The sequence below is a fragment of the Candoia aspera genome, chromosome 6 (genome assembly GCF_035149785.1).
Source record: "Candoia aspera isolate rCanAsp1 chromosome 6, rCanAsp1.hap2, whole genome shotgun sequence".
Lineage (NCBI taxonomy): Eukaryota > Metazoa > Chordata > Lepidosauria > Squamata > Boidae > Candoia > Candoia aspera.
Window position 1 is genome coordinate 32,064,949 of NC_086158.1, and position 20,378 is coordinate 32,085,326.

At 39.8% G+C, this 20,378-nt stretch overlaps 1 protein-coding gene across 2 annotated transcripts in view; it reads left to right on the forward strand.

The window, feature by feature from the left end:
* Nucleotides 1-10,311, forward strand: part of DOCK10 (dedicator of cytokinesis 10) — a 154,127-nt gene extending 143,816 nt beyond the window's left edge. For both annotated transcript variants that reach the window (XM_063306683.1, XM_063306684.1), the window contains exons 51-56: nucleotides 3,118-3,264; nucleotides 3,927-4,137; nucleotides 5,482-5,672; nucleotides 6,792-6,892; nucleotides 7,126-7,264; nucleotides 9,693-10,311. In XM_063306683.1, the coding sequence (XP_063162753.1) occupies nucleotides 3,118-3,264; nucleotides 3,927-4,137; nucleotides 5,482-5,672; nucleotides 6,792-6,892; nucleotides 7,126-7,264; nucleotides 9,693-9,815 (912 nt within the window). In that variant the 3' untranslated portion in view covers nucleotides 9,816-10,311. The remainder of the gene's footprint in view (nucleotides 1-3,117; nucleotides 3,265-3,926; nucleotides 4,138-5,481; nucleotides 5,673-6,791; nucleotides 6,893-7,125; nucleotides 7,265-9,692) is intronic.
* Nucleotides 10,312-20,378: the final 10,067 nt, after the last annotated feature.

Below are 20,378 nucleotides of genomic sequence, written 5' to 3' on the forward strand. Positions count from 1 at the left end.
TTGTAGCAAGATCAGAAGAAGGGTAATGTGATCCTTCTAGTCTTGCTAGATCTCTTAATTGCCTTCTATTTCATTGACCATTATGTGGTCCTGGATCACCACTTTGGACTGTGGGTAGAAAGCACTGTTTTGCAATGGTTTTCCTTTCAGAAATTTCAGTTGATGGGGAGTGGGGAAAGGTCAAGCCTCAGGCCCCTCAGTTATGGAATACTATAAGACTTAATGTTCTCCTTCTCCTATTTAGCATCTACACAAAGCCTCTGGGTGAAATCATCCATGGGCACAGGGTCAGGTTTCGTCAGTATGCTGATGATACCCAGCTTTACATGTTGGCCTTGGGGCCTCTCCTGGTAACTAGAGGCTATTTGGAAGGAACATGCTTAAGCTCAATCCCAAAAAGATGGAGTGGCTGTGTTCCAGGGATATTACATCTTCAGTTTTGGACAGGATTGCATTCACCCATTCCAAACCAGTTTGTAGTCTGACACTGGTTCTTTACTCACAGCGCCTGCTCAAAGAGCAGGTGGCAACCATGGCTAGGAGGGTCTTGCACAACTCCTTGTGTCCAAGCAGTGACCTTTCCTGGAATGGGAGGCCATACTCAGTAAGTCTTGGTCACTTCTGGTATAGACTATTGCAAGGTGCTGTACATGTGGCTCCTTTTGAAAAGCTATGGCTGGTCAAGAATGCAGCAGCTCAACCAGTTATGATACATCTTGATTTGCCCATGTAACATCTCTGCTGCAAGAGCTACACTGATTACTAATCTGCTTCAGGATGTTACACAATCTCCTGGTTGTCATCTTTAAAGCTCCCATGGCTCAGGACCTGGATATATTTAATACCAGCAGGTTCTGCCCACCCAGTAAGTTCAAGTACAAGGTGTTCCTTCCAGGGACCTCAGAAGTGGGTATTTTCAGTTGCAGCTCCTCTTCTATGAACAACATTCTCCCTGAGATCCTTATGGCCACAAACCTTTTAGGAAGGCTACTGAACTCTGATTTTTCCAACAGGGTTAGAATGTTTGTTCCCTCTTGTAGTTTGAGGCTTTATTTAAATGAAGTGTTTGCACTGCTCCTTGTCAGGGGAGTGAAAATTAATGTTATTATCATGTATAGGGATTTACAGTGAGCCAGTTGTAATAGTGTAATGAAGAGCCAATGTGGTGTAGTGGTTAAGGTATCAGGCTAGAAACTGTGTGTTTTAGTCCTGCCTTAGGCCCAAAGCCAGCTGGGTGATCTTGGGTCATTCGCTGTCTCTCAACCCTAGGAAGGAGGCAATGGCAAGCCACTTCTGAATTCTTGCCAAGAAAATTGCAGGGGCTTGTCCAGGCAGTTGCCAGGAGTTAAGACTGACCTGAAGGCACAAAAAAATAAAGGGGGGGGGGAGGTTTATAAAGATACAAATGGAAAGTGACTAATACATAGGACTTCTGTTGTTTATCACTTGTGAATAAATGAGTCTTTCTAGTTGAGCTAAAGAATATTGACAGCCAGAAGTGTTTTCTAAATTGAGGAACAACCAGTTCTAATGATAATTTATCATGACTAAGTAAGATATTGGGCTCAGCTGCTCATTTCCTACCCTACCCCATGTCCTTGTCTCCTCCTATCATTAATTATAGCAGCCTTGATGGTTGGGCCAGATTTTTTGCAGCATACTCTGGGGCCTCTGAATGCAGAAATTTGATAAAGTGTTCTATGAGAGAAGCTCAAAGATGCTAGTGTAGCTGGGACTCACTCTTCCCAGTGGGACAGCAGAGAAACACCACCACACACCATCAGTCTCTTCCCATGCAGCCTGGAATGTCCCCAATAGAGGTGATGAGGAAGCAGAAAGCTCAGTGGGCTGGCACTGGGCTCCTCTTCAGTCAATGTCCCTTCCTCTAGAAGCCCCACCACTGAACATGCATCACAACTCCCTAGAGAGAGGAGGCCCAGGCCAGCATCACAGAGTTCTAGAGCAAGTCATGCAAAATGAAGAAAAATTCCACTTTCTGGATTTTAATAATAATAAAAACAGCAGCAGCGACAACTGATGTTCATGAACCAGACTAAACCAGGTAAATAACACCCCATATGGATAGCTAAATATGAAAACTATTTAAGCTAATTTAATTGTCATTTCCCAAATCTAAAAAGCTACATGTAGGGAGTAAGAATTTTAGAGTTTCTTCTTTATCAGAAATATTTCCCCTTGTTTAAGTCAAGTCTTGAGATCCTCTAAGGGTTCTTTGATAACATTATTACATAAGGCCAGAATGACATCCATGGTGATATGAATATGAAAGGGTGTATATGTGTACATGAATAATGGCCAAAATCTGCATATGCAATAAAGCTCCATAAACCATTGGATTGCATCAATGGTTCGCACTTTCTAGCTCTTATTAATTACATTGAGTGATGTATCCATAGATTGGAACCAACCATGCAGGTTGTTATTTTAAAAATAAAAGGCACTATGCCAAAAGCCATATTTTAGAAAGAATTAGTACTCCCTAAGGGTATAGCTGACTAACAGACCAATTTTATGTATTTTGTTCAGAAGCAAGTTGCCCTTCCCAATGAAAAACACAGCTTTCTGCCTAATAAATACAAAGTCAGTTTAGTTCTCCTGAATAAACTAAGAACTAATACTTGGCTTCAAAAGCTAATATATTATCTTAATTGCAGAGTGGTTCCCCTTCCCCATGGACAAACAACTGTATGTTTGACTGCAGTTGTGTTTTTGAAGAAAGAAAGAAGCAAGAAACCAATAAATATTTAGTTCCAATATTTTTCCATTACCTTTACTGAATTGTACCACATGGTGGCAGACTTGCTGCAAAATATGGGTGTACATAACATACCAACTCCAAGGATGTTTTCAGTCACATTTCACACAGGCTTTTTCCCCCTATTAGTAAAAGTTGACATTCATCCTGTGCTAATATAGAAGTTTGGTTTTTAATGCATTCCATTCCTTCATCATGCATAAGCTGCAGCATTCAAAGAAATTAATTTCTTTTTATGTCGAAGCAGTCAAATACCTTACACTTTTCATCCACAGTATATTCTTGAAGTGTTTTTATCATACTCAGTTTACTGTAATTGTTACAATTTGTGTTTTAATCAGGGCTTTTTTGAAGAGGAAGAGGGTAAGGAATACATTTACAAAGAGCCCAAATTAACGGGCCTATCTGAGATCTCTCAGCGGCTGATGAAACTTTATGCAGACAAGTTTGGAGCAGACAATGTGAAGATAATCCAAGATTCCAATAAGGTATGGACGGAAATGTTCTCAAATACAGCATTTGTGCTATTAGAAAGTTTTCTTGTATAGACCCAATTAAAATAAATGAAACCTACCTTTTTTTTCAATGAGCCATGCTCCATGCATGTGTTCAGTCAAGCTCAAAGCATGAATAACTTAGAACTGAGTGGTACAAAATTGGAGAAGAAAATGGATCTGGCAAGGAATAACCTCTGCTGTTGCCTTGTAATTATGTCATTCATCTGTCTGTTATAATAATGCCCTTGATGGTAATATAAACATTCCTAACGTCCTGTGATATGTGAAATTATGTATAATAATTACACTGCTATTAATTGACTAAAATTGGAGGGTCCTGGTATGTATGCCTTTGGAGAGGGGCTGTCAAATTTCTAAGATTCATTACAGAACTGCCAGCAACAAAGGCTTTCTTAGAAATCGGTTCAGCTAGGAAAATGATTTTTTTTCCTTTTTTATGCTCAAAAATATCTGAGTACAAAATACATTGACCATCTTGTCAAAAGCAAAGCAGTCTATGAATATGTTCTCTTTTAAAATGTCTAAAAGAAGAGCCTGTAATATGCTGTAAAAAAGCAAGAGTCTACATCCTTTTCCTTTTTATCCTTTCGCTGTCTTTAACTGATGCCCTTTCTTCCATTTGGTTTGTATAGGTTAACCCCAAAGACCTAGATCCCAAATATGCATATATCCAAGTGACATATGTCACACCCTTCTTTGAAGAGAAAGAAGCTGAAGAGCGTAAGACTGACTTTGAAATGCATCACAATATCAAACACTTTGTGTTTGAAACACCGTTCACCCTGTCAGGAAAGAAGCACGGGGGCGTGGAAGAGCAATGCAAGAGGCGGACCATCCTGACAAGTATGGATACTGCACTATTCTTCAGAGCAGGACTGGGCAATTTCTCAAGGATGGTGGGCCACTTCTCAGCCTCCGAAGTCCACAGGAAGCCACTGGATGACACCCCCCCCCCAAAATGAACCAAATTTCACAGTTTAATTTCAGTGTCATGATTTCAAAGTGCTAAGGGCCACAAAGAGAATGAGAGAGAGAGAGACAGTTTGGTGTGGCAATTAAGGCACCACACTAGAAACTAGAAGACTGTGAGTTCTACTCCTGCCTTAGGCAAAAAGCCAGTTCAGTGACCTTGGGCCAGTCCCTCTCTCTCAGCCCTAAGAAGGAGGCAATAACAAATTACTTCCAAAAGTCTTGCCAAGAAAACTGGAGGGATTCGTCCAGGCAGTCAGCAGGAGTCAACACTGACTTGAAGGGATTAAAAAAATAGGGGGCACAAATGTTTAATGCATTGCTAAATAATCTAAGGTTTGTCATTGAATTGCCAGTGGATATGCTCTAAAATATATTGATTTAGAACAGAATCTCATATATTTAGAACTATTTTTATATAGCACTTTTCTTGACCCAATAATATTAATTTATAATATTGACAAGCTATTAAAATTAATATTAAAATTATTATTGAAGCAAGGCTTTTCTTACTACTTACTTATACCTGATTCATTCAATATAGACGCTGTGTTTTCTACCTCAAATACACTTGAGGTAACGTGAAGAATAGAATACACAAATTATGAAAGACTAGCCAGATCTTATAAAAAACAAAGGGGCAATATATTAGAAGTGCCAGATGGGGAAAAAAATCTATTTTCAATTATAGCCTAAAAACCAGCAACTGAGGATCTAAATGTATGTTTCTTGGAGGGGCTGCCATACTTGGGGCACATAATTAAAAAGGTCCTTTGATGTCAGCTGTCATCATCTGCCTGGGAGTTAAAAATTGAACAAAACTCTAGTGCAGGTTCACATGATAAAACAATATTCATATGGTGAGGGCAATTATTTAAAATATCAAAATATGGGGAAAGATACTACAATGCCAATAGTGGCTTTTGCTAGCAATAACATTCTGTGTTTGCCTCCTAATGCAGTGGAGAATGAATGAATAATAAAATACCAGATTTTATTACAAGAATATCATTCTTATACCTATTCTAGAATTTGATAAACACAAGCAAGTAGTCCTTTTATAGAGTCTTTTAGAAAACTATATGTATGCACAGAAAATAAGAGAACAGAACTCTTTATGAACTTGTTGTATGAATTATGGCTTTGTTTTAAATACTAATATAAGATATTACATTAAATAAACCTTCCAATACATATTTATATTGTTTTTGACTGCAGCCAGCCATTTATTTCCATATGTGAAGAAAAGAATACAGGTTATAAACCAGATGAGCACAGAACTGAACCCCATAGAAGTAGCCATTGATGAGATGTCTAAAAAAATTTCAGAACTCAAACAGCTGTGTACAATGGAAGAGGTGGATATGATTCGACTCCAGCTGAAACTGCAAGGCAGCGTCAGCGTCAAGGTAAATATGGTTCAGCCCTTTTTCCAGATTTAAAAGGTTTGACATGTAGGGTTATATAATGGGAAACAGAATCTTTCTCTTGTTCTATTGTTACAAACTGATCTGCTGGAAGTTCAAAGCACTACAGCATTATAAAACAATTAATTAATTAATTAATCTGAACATTAAAAACAAAAACCACAACAGTCATTAAAACTGAGATTTAGTCCCTAATTCTTAATACCCCCTTGCTAGGAAAATGTGTAGGGTAGAAGGAAGTGTGGTGCTGACAAGAGCATCATTATCCCTCCCCCAGAAAGACTGCCGCACATGCTTTAGGATTCAGCTACCTCCACTGCATCTCCTTCTCTGGCGAATAATTCTTTGATGCCTGCTTCAGGCTGTATCTCATCATGAGAGGGTCAACATCAAAAAAGGGCTTCCTATTTGGTATCCCTTCTTCAGATGAGTCTGAAAGCTATGGAGCAGGAGGAAATATAGTTAAGCTATATCTTGGTGAAAAAGTGAAGACAAATACCGATAAAATTGTGTGAGAGACAGAAGAACAGAATTAAAGGCTCTGATACTAATTACAGCATTCTTAAAAGTTATCTGAATCCTCTTCAATTTAACTTCATGCTGATGGCTGCAGTTTAATATACTGCACTGTTATCATATCATCCACTCTACTTTTCATATTAAACTTTGTCTGTTGTGCTTTTAATTTTATAGAATTTTCGTTTGACGCAATGAACCTAAGTTGGCTGTTCCTTAGCTACTTCCACCAGTTGGTGGGCCATACTGGTTTTTTACAGCACATAGAGGACTGCACTCCAGTTCAGGAGATTTGTTCAAGTTGCTTAAGGGATGAAATGGGTGCCTTAATATTGGCCTCAAACTTTTTGACCATCCGCCCTTGGAAAGATTCTGGTAACCACTAAAGTTGTGCTAGCAAGCTACCCTTTTTGCACCTCTGCTCTGACAGTGTTTCCTTTCCATAATGTGTCTGCAATTTAGAAAACTCTTCAGCAGCAGGTGAACAAGCTCAGGACCTCTGGCACTGCCAGAAGAAGAACTCTGGCCTCACCTGCCTTTGCCAGCACTGATCCTCAGTATAACATAGCATGCTTTGGCTTACAGGTAAATGCAGGACCAATGGCTTATGCGCGAGCATTTCTTGAAGAAACCAATGCTAAGAAATACCCAGATAACCAAGTTAAACTCCTGAAAGAAATATTCAGGTAAGTTTCATGAGATAGATAGATAGATAGGTAGATAGGTTAAACTGGCATTGTTTGGGCCAATAAAACCTCAGGTGGCAACTACAGAATTCTTCAAAAAGTTTAGACTATCATTCTGTCTTCATTATGACTACACCATTTTAATCCATAATGAGACCAAAGTGCTGCTTTGCATTTTAAACAATAACGCATTACTTTGACATTAAAAATATGAGATCTTTTGTGCTATGCAGACAGTTTGCAGAAGCATGTGGACAAGCTCTTGAAGTGAATGAACGCCTTATTAAGGAGGATCAGCTGGAATATCAAGAAGAAATGAAATCTCACTACAAGAATATGCTCAGTGAGCTCTCAGAAGTTATGAATGAACAGGTTAGCCATTCTGTTTCAATATTTTGTTTTCAACCCCATAGACATTAGCTGTCACATGAGTATGCCTAAAGCCTAATTGGGGAGCCACCTTGTGAAATTAGAAAACCCACCAAGGTTCCTAATTTCCAAACTACTTTTCTTGGTCAAAGGGATATTCTCATTTCACACACTCCTATCTATTCCACCTTTCTTCATCTGCTAAACCATTTTTATTACCCTCCAGTTGCCACTGTATCACTTAAGAGCAACACTGATAAGGGGGAAAAAATCTGCTATTATGCTGACTAATTCTAATTATCTATAGAGATTGATTTTTTTTCCCCCTTCCTTCCTTTCTTGTAACATCCAGCATTAAAGCAAATTCTGAAAACCCTAAAAATTTTCCCTGTTTGGGATTTTTCAGTTGATATTATTGAGAAAAACATACAGTGACTCTTTTTAGGTCAATCATTAGCAATTATTCCATGAAGGACTTAACAATATTATGCTGACATGTTGGGATTTGATGTGTTATTGAATGCATCTTTGATCTTTGTCCATATGTGAAAAGTAGAAGCAGAATACATTGGAATTTATGTATGCAGGATAACATCAAATTTGGATGCTGGTATTATATCTAGAAGTAACAATAAGTCATAGCATGCAAAAAACCTGAAAACAGTTCACCTAGCAGAACTTCCAATTTCTTCTATCAAAGGCTGTATAAAATACCACACACCCATACAGAGAGAGGTAATAAATTCAGGTCAATGGTAACACAATCTCAAGAGCAGAGTGGAGGAAGCTTCCTTGATTCTTTACAATATGAGTAGACACCACAGATCCTATACTGGCATGTCATGGGCATTGGGCTTTTCTCTGCCCTTCATCATATATGCCAAAAGCACATGGATTGTAGGACAAACCTTAGCTTAGGAAAACAATTGAGATATCACCATCAGGAGATCCCATTCCTATATGAGTTAGACATTTAGGGTCTCACTGTTTTCCTGTCAGTCCTGTGAATAATTTCACAGTTCCTTTGCTTTCTTTTTTTCTTTCTTTTTGTCATGTGTCACATCACTCCACTCTATAGAAACCATAAAAAAACAATGTTACTGTTTCATTTATGTCCATTAGTCAATGCAATCAAAAAGCATCCCAGCAAGTCTCCTGGACATTCTGTGCCCTCTGAGAAGTAACTGCCTGACACCCCATTCAGTTCAGAGGACACAGTACACGGGCTCTGTGATTCCAGCCTTCCATATTTCGTCACCTCCAGAGCCTTGCAATTTTCCTGTGGTGCTTTTGCCACATCAACATAGATTGTGTCAACTTGTTCTTCGTGGTATTTTACTGTGCAGGCATTGAAGTCCCATGCGTTTTTCATTGCTATGGTGTTTCTACGTCCACTGACTGTGGCATTTTCATCAACGTCTTTCTCTCTCTTTTTCTGGCAGCTCTGTCATGGTCAGTGCTTATACAACTTCTCTGCTTCACTGTCTAACATTTCCCTCAATACTATAGCCAAAAGTGGTATGTTTGGTTTTCTTTTTGCTCTCTGTTTCTTTACTGTCACGTATTCTCACTGACTGCTCTTTTAGCATTCAATAAGGATACATCTCCACTGGTGATGCTTAGCGGAAAAATAAGCATTAGTCGTTCTTTTAGGAAGCATGAAATATAATACAGGGTCAAGAGAGAAATGTAATGATATGCCAGGCATTCTTGTCTAGGACTTCATGGACTAATAGCCACGGTCCATTTCCGATGTTCATTTTTAATAGACACACTTAAGTTTCCTAAGAGTCCTGTTCAGGCATGATATTTATTCTTCAACACTTGCAGTGGGTTGCACACCTGGAGGAGACTTTTTCCTGGGACCTTATCAGCAGATGTGCATGATGTACGATAAGTATCTCCAGTACTGATGTGGGAGATATTGTTTAAATACACATTCATGCTTTATGTTTAGACATCAGAAAGAGCTGCTTGATTCATGTATGGTGTAGGTGTGCAACTACTTATTATGGCCTCATCTGGCTTCCATTTGCAGCTAAATGGTAAATGCAGCAAGTAAATAGAGGGAAATACACTGTTTCTTTATCACGTTCATAGCCACACAGGGCTAAATTCATATATGTGTTTACTTCATATATGAATTTGCCAGAATATAATTTCACAGAAATGTTATGAAGTCAGATGCTAAACAGGGAAGTGTTTATTTTTTAAAATTGGACTCCTGTTTGGGAGAAGGTTTCAAAATACAAAACAAAACAAACTTCCTTTCATATGGCAGCTGTTAAAAACCTTAACTAGTTAGACAAAAACAGTTGACCAGGATGGTTCCTAAAAGTATAGTTTAAAGTGAGCTTAATAGTTTTCCAAATGTTTGCTTATTTAATCAGGGTTATTTATTTATTTATTTATTTATTTATCTGCTTTAAAGATCACTTACAAGGAGGATTCTGCAAAGCATCAAGGAGTGGAACAACCTTATTCCCATGCAATCAGTAGAACGATCACTGCCCCACCTGGCTCACTGGTTTCATCAAATGCGGATATTTCGTAACTGTTTGATTATGAACTGGAGAATTTGGCGTTATTTTGCATAGCAATATAGGCAAATCATGGAAGATACCATAAATGCAGTATATTATTTTTTTATTTATTGAATATTTTATGTGTCAAGTTAAAAACAAATAGTCAATTTGATTTTTTTTATGTTATTGCCTTTCCTGATATTTGCACATTTCCTATTATTTTCTTTATTATGGGCCAGTCCTTAGTAAACAGACAAAATGAAATATCCATTGAACATTTAGTTTCACAGCAAGCCTTATGTTTGCTGTAAATAATAATATAATCTAATACAGGTCCTAGTATACATATATTTTAAAAGTCAAAAGTGGGTGTTTTATAACATTTAAGTATATTAAAGTTGTAAATAAAAGATGTGTAAAATATGTCATTTTTACAAAAAAAATTTAGTTAATACTTGACATGACTAAAATGTGGATAACATTTCAGCTGTGACTATATTAAAATATTTGTTTATGTGTAGAAAATTGTGTGATTTTTTTTTATTACTGTCATTTATTGCAGTCTTCTGTGGTTTACCAGTAAAAGAGCCTATTGGCTCAAGCATTTGGGTTTGCAGTGGGTGCTTAATTGTAATCACTACTCTGCTATTACCTTTGCTCCAAGATGTTCTCACACATCTGGAGATGTACTTGCAATCATGTTCTTTCTAAGGAGCTGTGCATCTTCTATCAACTGAAATGGAGATGGGGAAGTGAAAGAATGGACCAGACAGCATAGTTCAGAAGACATGCAGATCAAAACTTGGCAGATGATTACAGAATGCAGATCTCTTTGCTGGCCAAACTCCACGTTCTTCTCATTCATACTTGCTCTTCACGTCTCAGTAAAGTTGCTGCATATATACAGTTTTAACTCTAGTGGTTGTGATTTAGAGTAATTTATTCAGACTTCTGAGTTCTGAAGTAAAAGACTCAAAAACAGAGTGCTAAATCACTCTTCTCCTGCAGCACAGAATCTAACTCTCATCTCCATTCTGTTGTGGTCCTTTTTTTCTTTTTCTTGCCTGTTTTATCTTCTTGAGAATGTCTCCAAATAGAAAGAACAAGGTACTGTGGTATTATATGGGATGGAAACGTCATTGATTGCACTTATGGTTGATCTCTGGTGGGAGCGGGATGGGGGCAGTGCATCCATCCTTGCACTTCTTGACCTCTCAGCAGCTTTCGATACCATCAACCATGGTATCCTTTTTGGGAGTTGGGGGTGGGTGGCATAGTTTTACACTGGTTCACCTCCTTCCTCCAGGGCCGTTCCCAATCAGTATTGATAGGGAGCGAGAGATCCAGCCCACAGCCCCTCCTTTGTGGGGTGCCACAGAGTTCAGTACCCTCTCTGCTCCTCTTCAACATCTACATGAAACCACTGGGTGAGATCATCCATCACCACAGGATGAGGTATCATCAATATGCTGATGATAATTATACATCTCTGTCCAGGGTGAAGTAAGTGATGTCATGACCACCCTCTCTTGGTGCCTGGAGGCTGTGGGGATCTGGATGGTAACAACAGGCTTCAACTGAACCCTGGTAAGATGGAGTGGCTGTGGGTTAATTGCTCCTTGGTATCCAGGAATTTACCATCTTTAGTTCTGGATGGGGTTGCACTGCACCAGATAGACCCAGTGCATAACTTGGGGGTCCTTCTGGACTCACAACTCCTGCTTAAAGAGCAGGAGGCAGTCGTGGCCAGGAGGATCTTTGCTCAACTTCATGTTGTATGCCAGTTATGCCCTTTCCTGGATCGGGAAGCCCTTAGAACAGTCACTCATGCCCTTGTTATCTCCCATATAGACTATTGCAATGCGCTCTACATTGGGCTATCCTTGAAGAGTATCTGGAAGCTACAGCTGGCCCAGAATGTGGCCATGTGGGCAATTCTAGGTACCCCAAGATCAGCACATGTAACACCTTTGCTGCACATATAACACCATTGGGTACCAGTTTGCTTCTGGGTCCAATTCAAGGTGTTGGTTATTACCTTTAAAGCCCTACATGGCATGGGTCCAGGCTACCTGAGGGACCATCTCAACCCCATTACATAGACCCGTCCCACCCAGTCATGCAGAGAGGGCATGTTACTGACCTCGTCTGTACAAGAGTTCCGTCTGGTGGGGTCCAGGAAGTGGGCCTTCTCTGCAGTGGCTCCCACCCTTTGGAACATTCTTCCCCCAGAGGTGAGGCAAGCCCCCTCTCTCCTGATCTTCTGGGAAAAGCTGATGACCTGGCTCTGCCATCTCACTTGGGGCAGGAAGGGGAGTAATCATTCTTGGGGATGGCTGGCACCCTAAAGTAGTCCTCATATATACACAAATTGAATTAGAACTTTCATTGCCATCTGGATTTCATCTTATATCCTGTATTTATATTTTATATATTAAATATGGTTTTATTGCATGTTAAATCTTTTAGCTTTATTGTAAACTGCCCAGAGTCCCTCTTTTGGGGGGAGATGGGCAGTGGCAAAATTTGATAAATAAATAAAATAAATAAAAATTTCTATACCAGGAAGAAAAGAAAAGAAAAAAAAGCTATCCTCTTCTTGACAAAGACTCTCTCAAATTTTCCAAGAGAGATTATGCTTAGCCCCTTCCTTAAGTAGCTATAGGATATTAATTACTGAGGTACCAGAAGTAATGACCTCTAATCCCCTATCCTCAAACTTCTCCAAAATTTACATAAACAACATTTAAACCAGAATAACTTTGGAAGCTTTGTGGAATTCCCTTCTATTTCCATCACTTAAGATTTATTGCCTCATAGTTAACTGCTTCCTTTGATATGGGAATCATTGTGTGGAGGGGAACAAAGGAATTGCTTCCCTTTGCTGTTCCTCCTCAAAGAGTGACATGAACTACAGTACTACAGTGTATCATAAAAAGACAGATGCTCCCCAGAAAGATCTTGGTCATACAATTTTTTTTAAAAAAAAAACCTCTGTGAAAAACAACACTTCAGCCACTCTCCAGCCTTCCTTCTACAGCTCCCTCAGGAAATTTTACTTACTTCTGTTCTATTTCTGTGTAATGGGATGCTGGAAATAACAGTCAGGCACTGAGACTGGAGCATTTCTATTGCTCAAGTCTTAAGCAATATTCAACAAAGCAAGACCTTGGAATGCAGATAGCTGATTCAGACCAATGAAGCCTATTTCATCCATGTAACCCAGAGAGGCACAAACTGGGGCTCCAAGGTTACAATATAATCAAATCTAGCATGTTAAAATTGTTGTTGTTGTTGATATTTACTGCCTAACCTGCAGGGAATTTTATCCTAGGCTCACTCCTACTTCTGGGACTGAAGCCCCTGATATATCACACAAACAGAGAGTGAGATTCTGAATGCAAAGAAGGTTGTGCATTTACGAGAGCCACAGTGGTGTAGTAACAAAGGTGTTGGACTGACACCAGGGAGACCTAGGGTCAAGGCCACCCATAGGCACAGAAACTCACCAGGTGATCCTCAGGGCTGCTGCTGTAGAAATAAAAGTGAAGGGAGATTCTCCATGTAAGCCCATGTGGGTTTCTTAGGGAGCACTAGCATACCTGCTTTGGCCTGCAAAGTCTTTCCATTTTATTTGAAAAAGCCAAGAACCGAACCTGTGGCATTTTATATGCAAAGCCCATACTATACAACTTTCTAAGCTAGTATAGTGTCCAAAGCTGTCCTAACAACCAGGAAACACATTGAGACAAGGAACTGGTCTCTAATATTTATTGCTAGTACTTAACAGGAATCCTAACAAACTGAAGAAGCGTGGGGAAAACCCAGACATATAACCCCCAAGGGTTAAGGCGGTCCCAATCTGTGTCTCTTTGAATGGCTGAACAATTCATCAGTGCTACGCATGCGCTTGACAGTCTGGATGGGAGCCCCCTGCTCGCCATCCTTACTCATGACAAAAGCAGACATCTCAAACCTGGTGCATTCCAATGCTCTCAGACTGCAGTTCCCCAATTCCCATCAATTTGCCATGCTAGTGGGAATTCTGGGAGTTGTTGTGTAATATATATGAAGGCACCATGCTGGAGGAGGCTAACCTAAGGCTAACCACACACAAAAGAAGTAATTGGCATATAATATAGGTAAGACCCAAATCATAGCTCCTTGCAGTCCTAGATGGGAAGGCTATAAATGGCTACCATATCTGGGCTCCAGAAACCAAACAACCACTACAGCAGGACAAAGTTGGAGTTTTCTCTTTCCTTTGGCTGCTGTCCAGATTTGTGCAAGCTATAAGCTACAGTATGGGCTGTGCGGCAGGGCTGGGCCAAGATCTAAGCACCAAGGACCAAACTGATTAATAGCATTGGGGATAAATATGTAGCACTTGACAGGAACACCTTAAAACCACTGTGCCTTTTCTCAGGATCAGGTGGCTGGTTTAAGGTTTTTCTAATAGATGCTACATTTGCACCTATGTTGTCCTTTGAATATGGATCACTGCACAGCTACACTCACCTACTTTAGGCTTCATTGGAATGGGAGGACAACTTTCTGGTGGCCTGGGGCTGCATGTAACATTTGGGAGAGGGTGAGGACCACAGTAACTGGAGCAATAGTGTAAAAGGAGGGGGGTGGGGGCTGTTGTTGTTTTCCTTTGCTTTAAAAATTGTTAACTTGGTACATATTTCATGCATTTCCTGACTCAAACTGTGCCATTGATTTGGGGCCATTTTACTGACAGGGAGCCCCAGAAGCCACAAAAAGAGGCCCTGATATTAGGTTATATAATTCTGCCTTAGGTAACTTAATGTGTGTGCATCTGTGTGTGTACACACACACACACACACACACATAAATACACACACACACACACACACACATACTTGTGTGTGTGTGTGTGTGTGCGTGCGCTGCTAGGTTAGAAAGCAGAGTCTTATTACAGTACATTGTAGCCTTGGAGGACTATTAAAAACAGAATTTCTACTCAAGAATTCTTCAGTTTCCAGCTGCTGTCATACAAAGCCTGATGCCTTGCTTTCAGGTACTATTGATCAGTTAGGCAGTGCAGAGACTAGGTTTTGGGGGACTAATGATAGAGGGAGATTAATCTTATAGGCCAAATAATCTAACATAGGGTCAGCTACTTTCATGTGGACAGAACCTAATTGATAATTTTGAGTACTATAAATTTTGTACAGTACCCTCCCCTCAGCTTTTCATAGCAAAAGCTTTCTGTACACCAGCAAAATTGGACAAATACAACTTCTCTGAATCTGCTGAGTTATTATTTATGCATTAGTTGATGTCATCCCTGCACCCCTAAAGGAGTTAAGAAGTATGCATATTTTATGTTCAATTGCATCTTCTGTGACACCAAGCCACAAGCAAAGGTTTAAATTTCAAATTAGAGGAAAATGCATTTAACGTTTAATAGGATTCATTCTTTGCAGACTAATTATACTCAACATTTACTAGGAAAGTTTATTAAATTACATGGTTGCTTGGAACTGGTATTTTTCTGGCTCCATTCACTGGGTTTCATGATCTAATAAGTGACTTCAGTAGCATCGGGTGTCACCCACACACAAACACATAACATGTTTACCCCCAAAAAGAGGATGATTCTGAATTTAAAAGGATTCACTTCCCCACAAATAATAATAATAACAACAACAATAAAGAGTAGACCAAAAAAATTTAAAAGGAGACAAACCAGTTCCCCTCCTTGAGGTCTATGGTTGCCAATTCTACCTGAAATCCATCCTGGGGATTCTCACCTCCCCCACCCCCTACATGTATGAGTGCAATATATGTATATGTGTACATATCTCATCCAGAAGCCCCGCTCCAAAAAGGACCAAGTCCAAGAGCAAAAATGCTAATAAGTGCAAAAACTCGGCTGGAGATGAGGGGAGGTTGTGGTGGGGATGAGAGAAGTAGTTGCCACACCAAAAAAGAAAGAAAAAAGAGAGGTCCAGCTTAGAGAAAGCCAAACCGCCCCCACCCTCAGCAACTAATTTTCAAGGCAATATAGAATGACATACATACTTTGCAGGAAAGATGCCTGCAGCTATTTGCATCTGTTTCTTTTCAATTATTTCTTTCATTCTTGTCAGCAAATGTAAGACTCCTCCTTCAATTCATCAGTAATTATTTTGGCAGAAAAAACCCTAATCACTTTGCAAGTGATTGGCCTAACTTATGGCTTAGTGTGTTGAGCAGACTCAGGCAATTGGGTTAATTTAATAAACCATGGTACAGTTAACCACAGATTACTCTACAATGGTCAACCTGTGGCACCTGGGTCTCCTGGTTCTTTTTTGCAGCCCTCAAAACTATCCACAATTTACTGAAAAACAGCAATATACACTACTACCACTTTGTTGCAGAGACCATGAAAATTGCAATCTAAATCCTCAAATATTTCTCTTCAGAAGCAGAGATCTTCCAAAATTCTCCCTAAACTTCTCCCACTTTGTGACTCTTAGCGCCCACCTTGCGTTAGGTAAGACCTTGCCATCAAAAGTTGTCCATTCCTCACTTAGCACATGGTGCAAATACTGACTCAGATGCCTAGCACTTTTAAGATGCCTCCCCTTCTGTGGATGTTCCATTTTCAAGCAAAAACATTTTTCTTCAGACAGAAAAATGGCCTTTTCTATGAGTTGTGGGCTAAGTTGTACCTTATAGTCTAGTATTTCTATGAGTTGTGGTACAATTGTACCTTATAGTCTAGTGTAAGTTACTTTTTTTTTCAAATTTTATTGACAAATTGCAAGAAAAAAATTGACAAAGCACCTAAGTACACACAGACACAAAAAACGCAGTTAACAAAGTGATCTTTGAACTTACAATATTACATTTTTCTTTTTACATGTTTGTTTTTATTGCCAGGTACAGCAAAGTGGCAATCCCATTCCATAAAGAATCAGAAGGGGTCAGTCTCAAGAAAAGAACAGGTATACAGAGGTGGGTACAGACATTCTGCTTGTCCTCTCTTTTGGGTGGGTATAGAGGCATACACAATCCCTCCACATTCTTGGAGGAAGCATTTGAGCATTACTATAAGAACTGCCCTTGCCGCTTTCCTTCAGATGCCACTCCACATGATGCCCCTGGCTGCAGTGGTTGTCAGAACCCTCCCTGTTGCTTCCAGTCTGCTGTCATGTCTGCTCTCCCATTTAAAATATCAAGACATCTGCGGTGGTGTAGACTTACAATGAGAATTTTATATTCATGCTGCCAAAGAATGCACCAGAGGCTTCAACTCAACAGACAGACTTGCTCTGAATGCCAGAGCCTTAGGAACACAAGAAGGACACTGTTGTGCTGGTTTGTTTCCCATATGCATCCCATCAACTTCCCAGAGGGAACTGACTGCTTAATGTGGAAATAGATACTGGACTAATTTAGCATGTTTTTCTTTCATCCCAATGGCATGTGTGAGAGTGTTTGTGTCTGTTTCCTTGCAGTCTGGAAACTGCCGAGTTTATTCAGTGATTGCTGATACCCAACATTTTTAATCTGCCAAATGCATTTATAGAGGGGTGCATTCGGTTATGTAACAAATGAATGTGCTAATTGGGAGACTAGATATAATCAGGGCTGATCCATCCTTCTTGTTTGACCCATTGTGAGGATGGGGCACCTACCATTCTGGGAGGACAGAGACAGATGATGTCATCTTCAGCTTATCCCTGGGCTGTTGGAAAGGTGACTCCCACCTTAGTTTTCTTGGTGCTCATCAAAAGGAGCATAACCCTTATACCAGTCTTGCTGCACCTTACTCTGTCTTACAGAGATACATCCATTCCAATTGGCTGGTGTGTGCTCTGGCAGGTGTCTCCTTCCCTCACTGTTTACAAGCCACAATAAGCCAAACCAAACAAACCACACTTTCTCTTAAGCTGAACCCAGCCCTAGTGATTCATTAATCTCAGATGATAATACAGGCAGGGAGTGCCAGGTTAGACTCCACAACTCCAAATAAACCTAGACCTGACCATAGCAGTTCAGATGGGGGTTCTTCAATGTTCCACATAAAAAGTCTTCTCCAATTAGAGAGGTAATTTGGGCAGAACAAATGCTAGGTATACAGCATATGTAGGAGATCTGCTTGGGAAAATCCAAACTGACTACCTGCTTAGTCACAAAGGGTATGTGATCAGGGATTAAGCTCTCAACCTATCCCCTACTTATTAGGATAAAATGTGGGGGGAGTATGGAAAAGAAAATGTGCCATATACAGAAATAATTCCTGAAGTCATAAAAGACTTTGGAATAGGTTCTAACAGTTGGGAATTAAAGGCACAATATAACAGTAGTTCTGTGTCTTTTGAAGAAGCTAATTGCTTAACCCCAACACAATGCTTTAGGCAGTGTTTCTCAACCTTGGCAATTATAAGATGTGTGGACTTCAACTCCCAGAATTCTGGGAGTTGAAGTCCACACGTCTTAAAGTTGCCAAGATTATGAAATGCTGCTTTAGGCATTTCCCATGATTTCCAATTTCTTTCTCTGTTTCCCAAGCTGGTGTCCACTTGATATGTTGATTTACAACTCCCATCATTTCAGGTCAATTTGATCAATTTTCTCTGGGTTGGAGCAATTGTATTAGAAGCAGGCATATCAATGTACCTGATAATAAAAGAACAAAAAATAAACATTCCACGTAGCTAGACCACTACCATGTTAATTAAATCTGAAATTCTGCATAATATATTCTCAGTAGAATTTGTCTCACTTTAGAGGTTTTGCCATCAGTATGTGTTCATTCACCATTTGTGAGACCTTTGTAGTGAATATGTTTGAACGATGCAATTATTATGTGCAAAATGATTTGTTTTTTATTGAAGCAGGAAAGGATTGACCTGTCTAAACTGTGGAACACAGAGCTAGGCTTGGCACAGCAATTTGCTAGAAGCAGCTGTTTAGCAATTCCAATAGCAAAGTGACTGTCACTGTCTACTGAAAACATGCTTTTAGGAACTACATTCCAAATTCATAACACAACCTCCTTTAGTTATAGTCTGCAATATGCATCCAAAATACTAGAGATACAGAGTGAAAGTGTATTGGGGGGTCCTTTTTAAAAAATCTATCTTCTCTGAAAAATCTGATTCTCTGTGGTGATGTGACTATTATGACGTCAACTTCCAAGAGACCCCACTTGTGGTTTCATGGGGAGGGGGGCTCCACGTTTATATGCAGAGACTGCCAGGAGACATTTCCATAACAGCTGAGAAAGCCTGGGGAAAAATGTAGCTGATTTCACATTGGGAAGAGGTGCTATGTATGTGCTTTTGGACCTTTAGAAACACCTCTTTCAAGGGATTGCACAAGGCTATATTTTTTGAAAGGAAAAATTAATTAGGAAGGTTAATTTGAAATTTCCATGTCCAGCAGTACTGAATGTTAACCCTATATTTTTCTATTGTCTATTTTATATTTAATACACTTTCTTATTTCAAGTATTATTTTTCATTGCACTGGGTGTCTTCCATGGAATCTGCAACAGCAGCAGGATTACTTCCTAATCCCTTCTAGGATTGTGCCAGTCTGGATAGAATGTGACTAGATTCCACATTGCACTAAATCATAACCTTTTTAGCCAGGAACTGCTGATTAGTCACAACTGAATTTATAAGTTACAGTGTTTGGATTCACATATCATGCTAAACCAAAGATGCTGTGCTCCTAAACTGATAACATGAATTTCTGTGACACCCCTCCCCCACAAATAAAACTAACAAGTTTCTCCATGGTAATAGCGAGTGTGCCAGCTACCACTTTATGTCAGATGAGTTCTTTCTCCTTTATCCTTTACAAATGCAACCCCAGAGTCCCATCAGAGCTGCACAAATCTCGGTGTGGTTTATTGAGTGACAACTCACACCAAGTCACGTGCCTCTTGGCCAACAATATGACAAAAGATGAAATAAACCAATATGACAAAAGATGAAATAAACCAATGCTTCCTGACTGAAGCAACGATCTTCCTGTGCACAAGCAGGGATTGAGAAGAAGAGCAGCCAATCATTGCAAATAGTCACCATGCGCAAATCTCCCTCTGTGCATTTTACATCTTTCACCTTGGCACACCTGCATGGGTTTGCAATGCATTTCACACCCTGTGCAAGACAGCAATTCTTTTGAACTCTCTGCTTCTGCCATCATAAACCCTGGAAATGGAGAGGGTGAGGAAAAGCCAGAGGCTTCAGAATTCTCTGCAGGCTATTCTGTTTTCCCGCCTCCATGTATGGAGCAGACTGTCTCCCAGAATCATTCCTATCAAGCCCCACGTACTTGGCCACTCAATGAAGCACAAGCCATACGGATCTCAGAAAAGCATCTTTAATGTCAGCCTGAGGTAAAAAACATAATCTTAAAACCTGTAAGAATACGTTCCCAGCCAGATTTATAGTGAATTAATTAAAACTGAGTCTCTCTGAAGCATTTCCCACCCAGAGTTCTCACTTCTGAGTTGGGTTGCCTCTTCTCACTTACATTGTGTGCTTCCTCCTTCAGTTTCTTCCTCCTGTCCCTCACACTTTCTTATTCTGAGGCCCACCACTTCCTTCCTTCTTCAT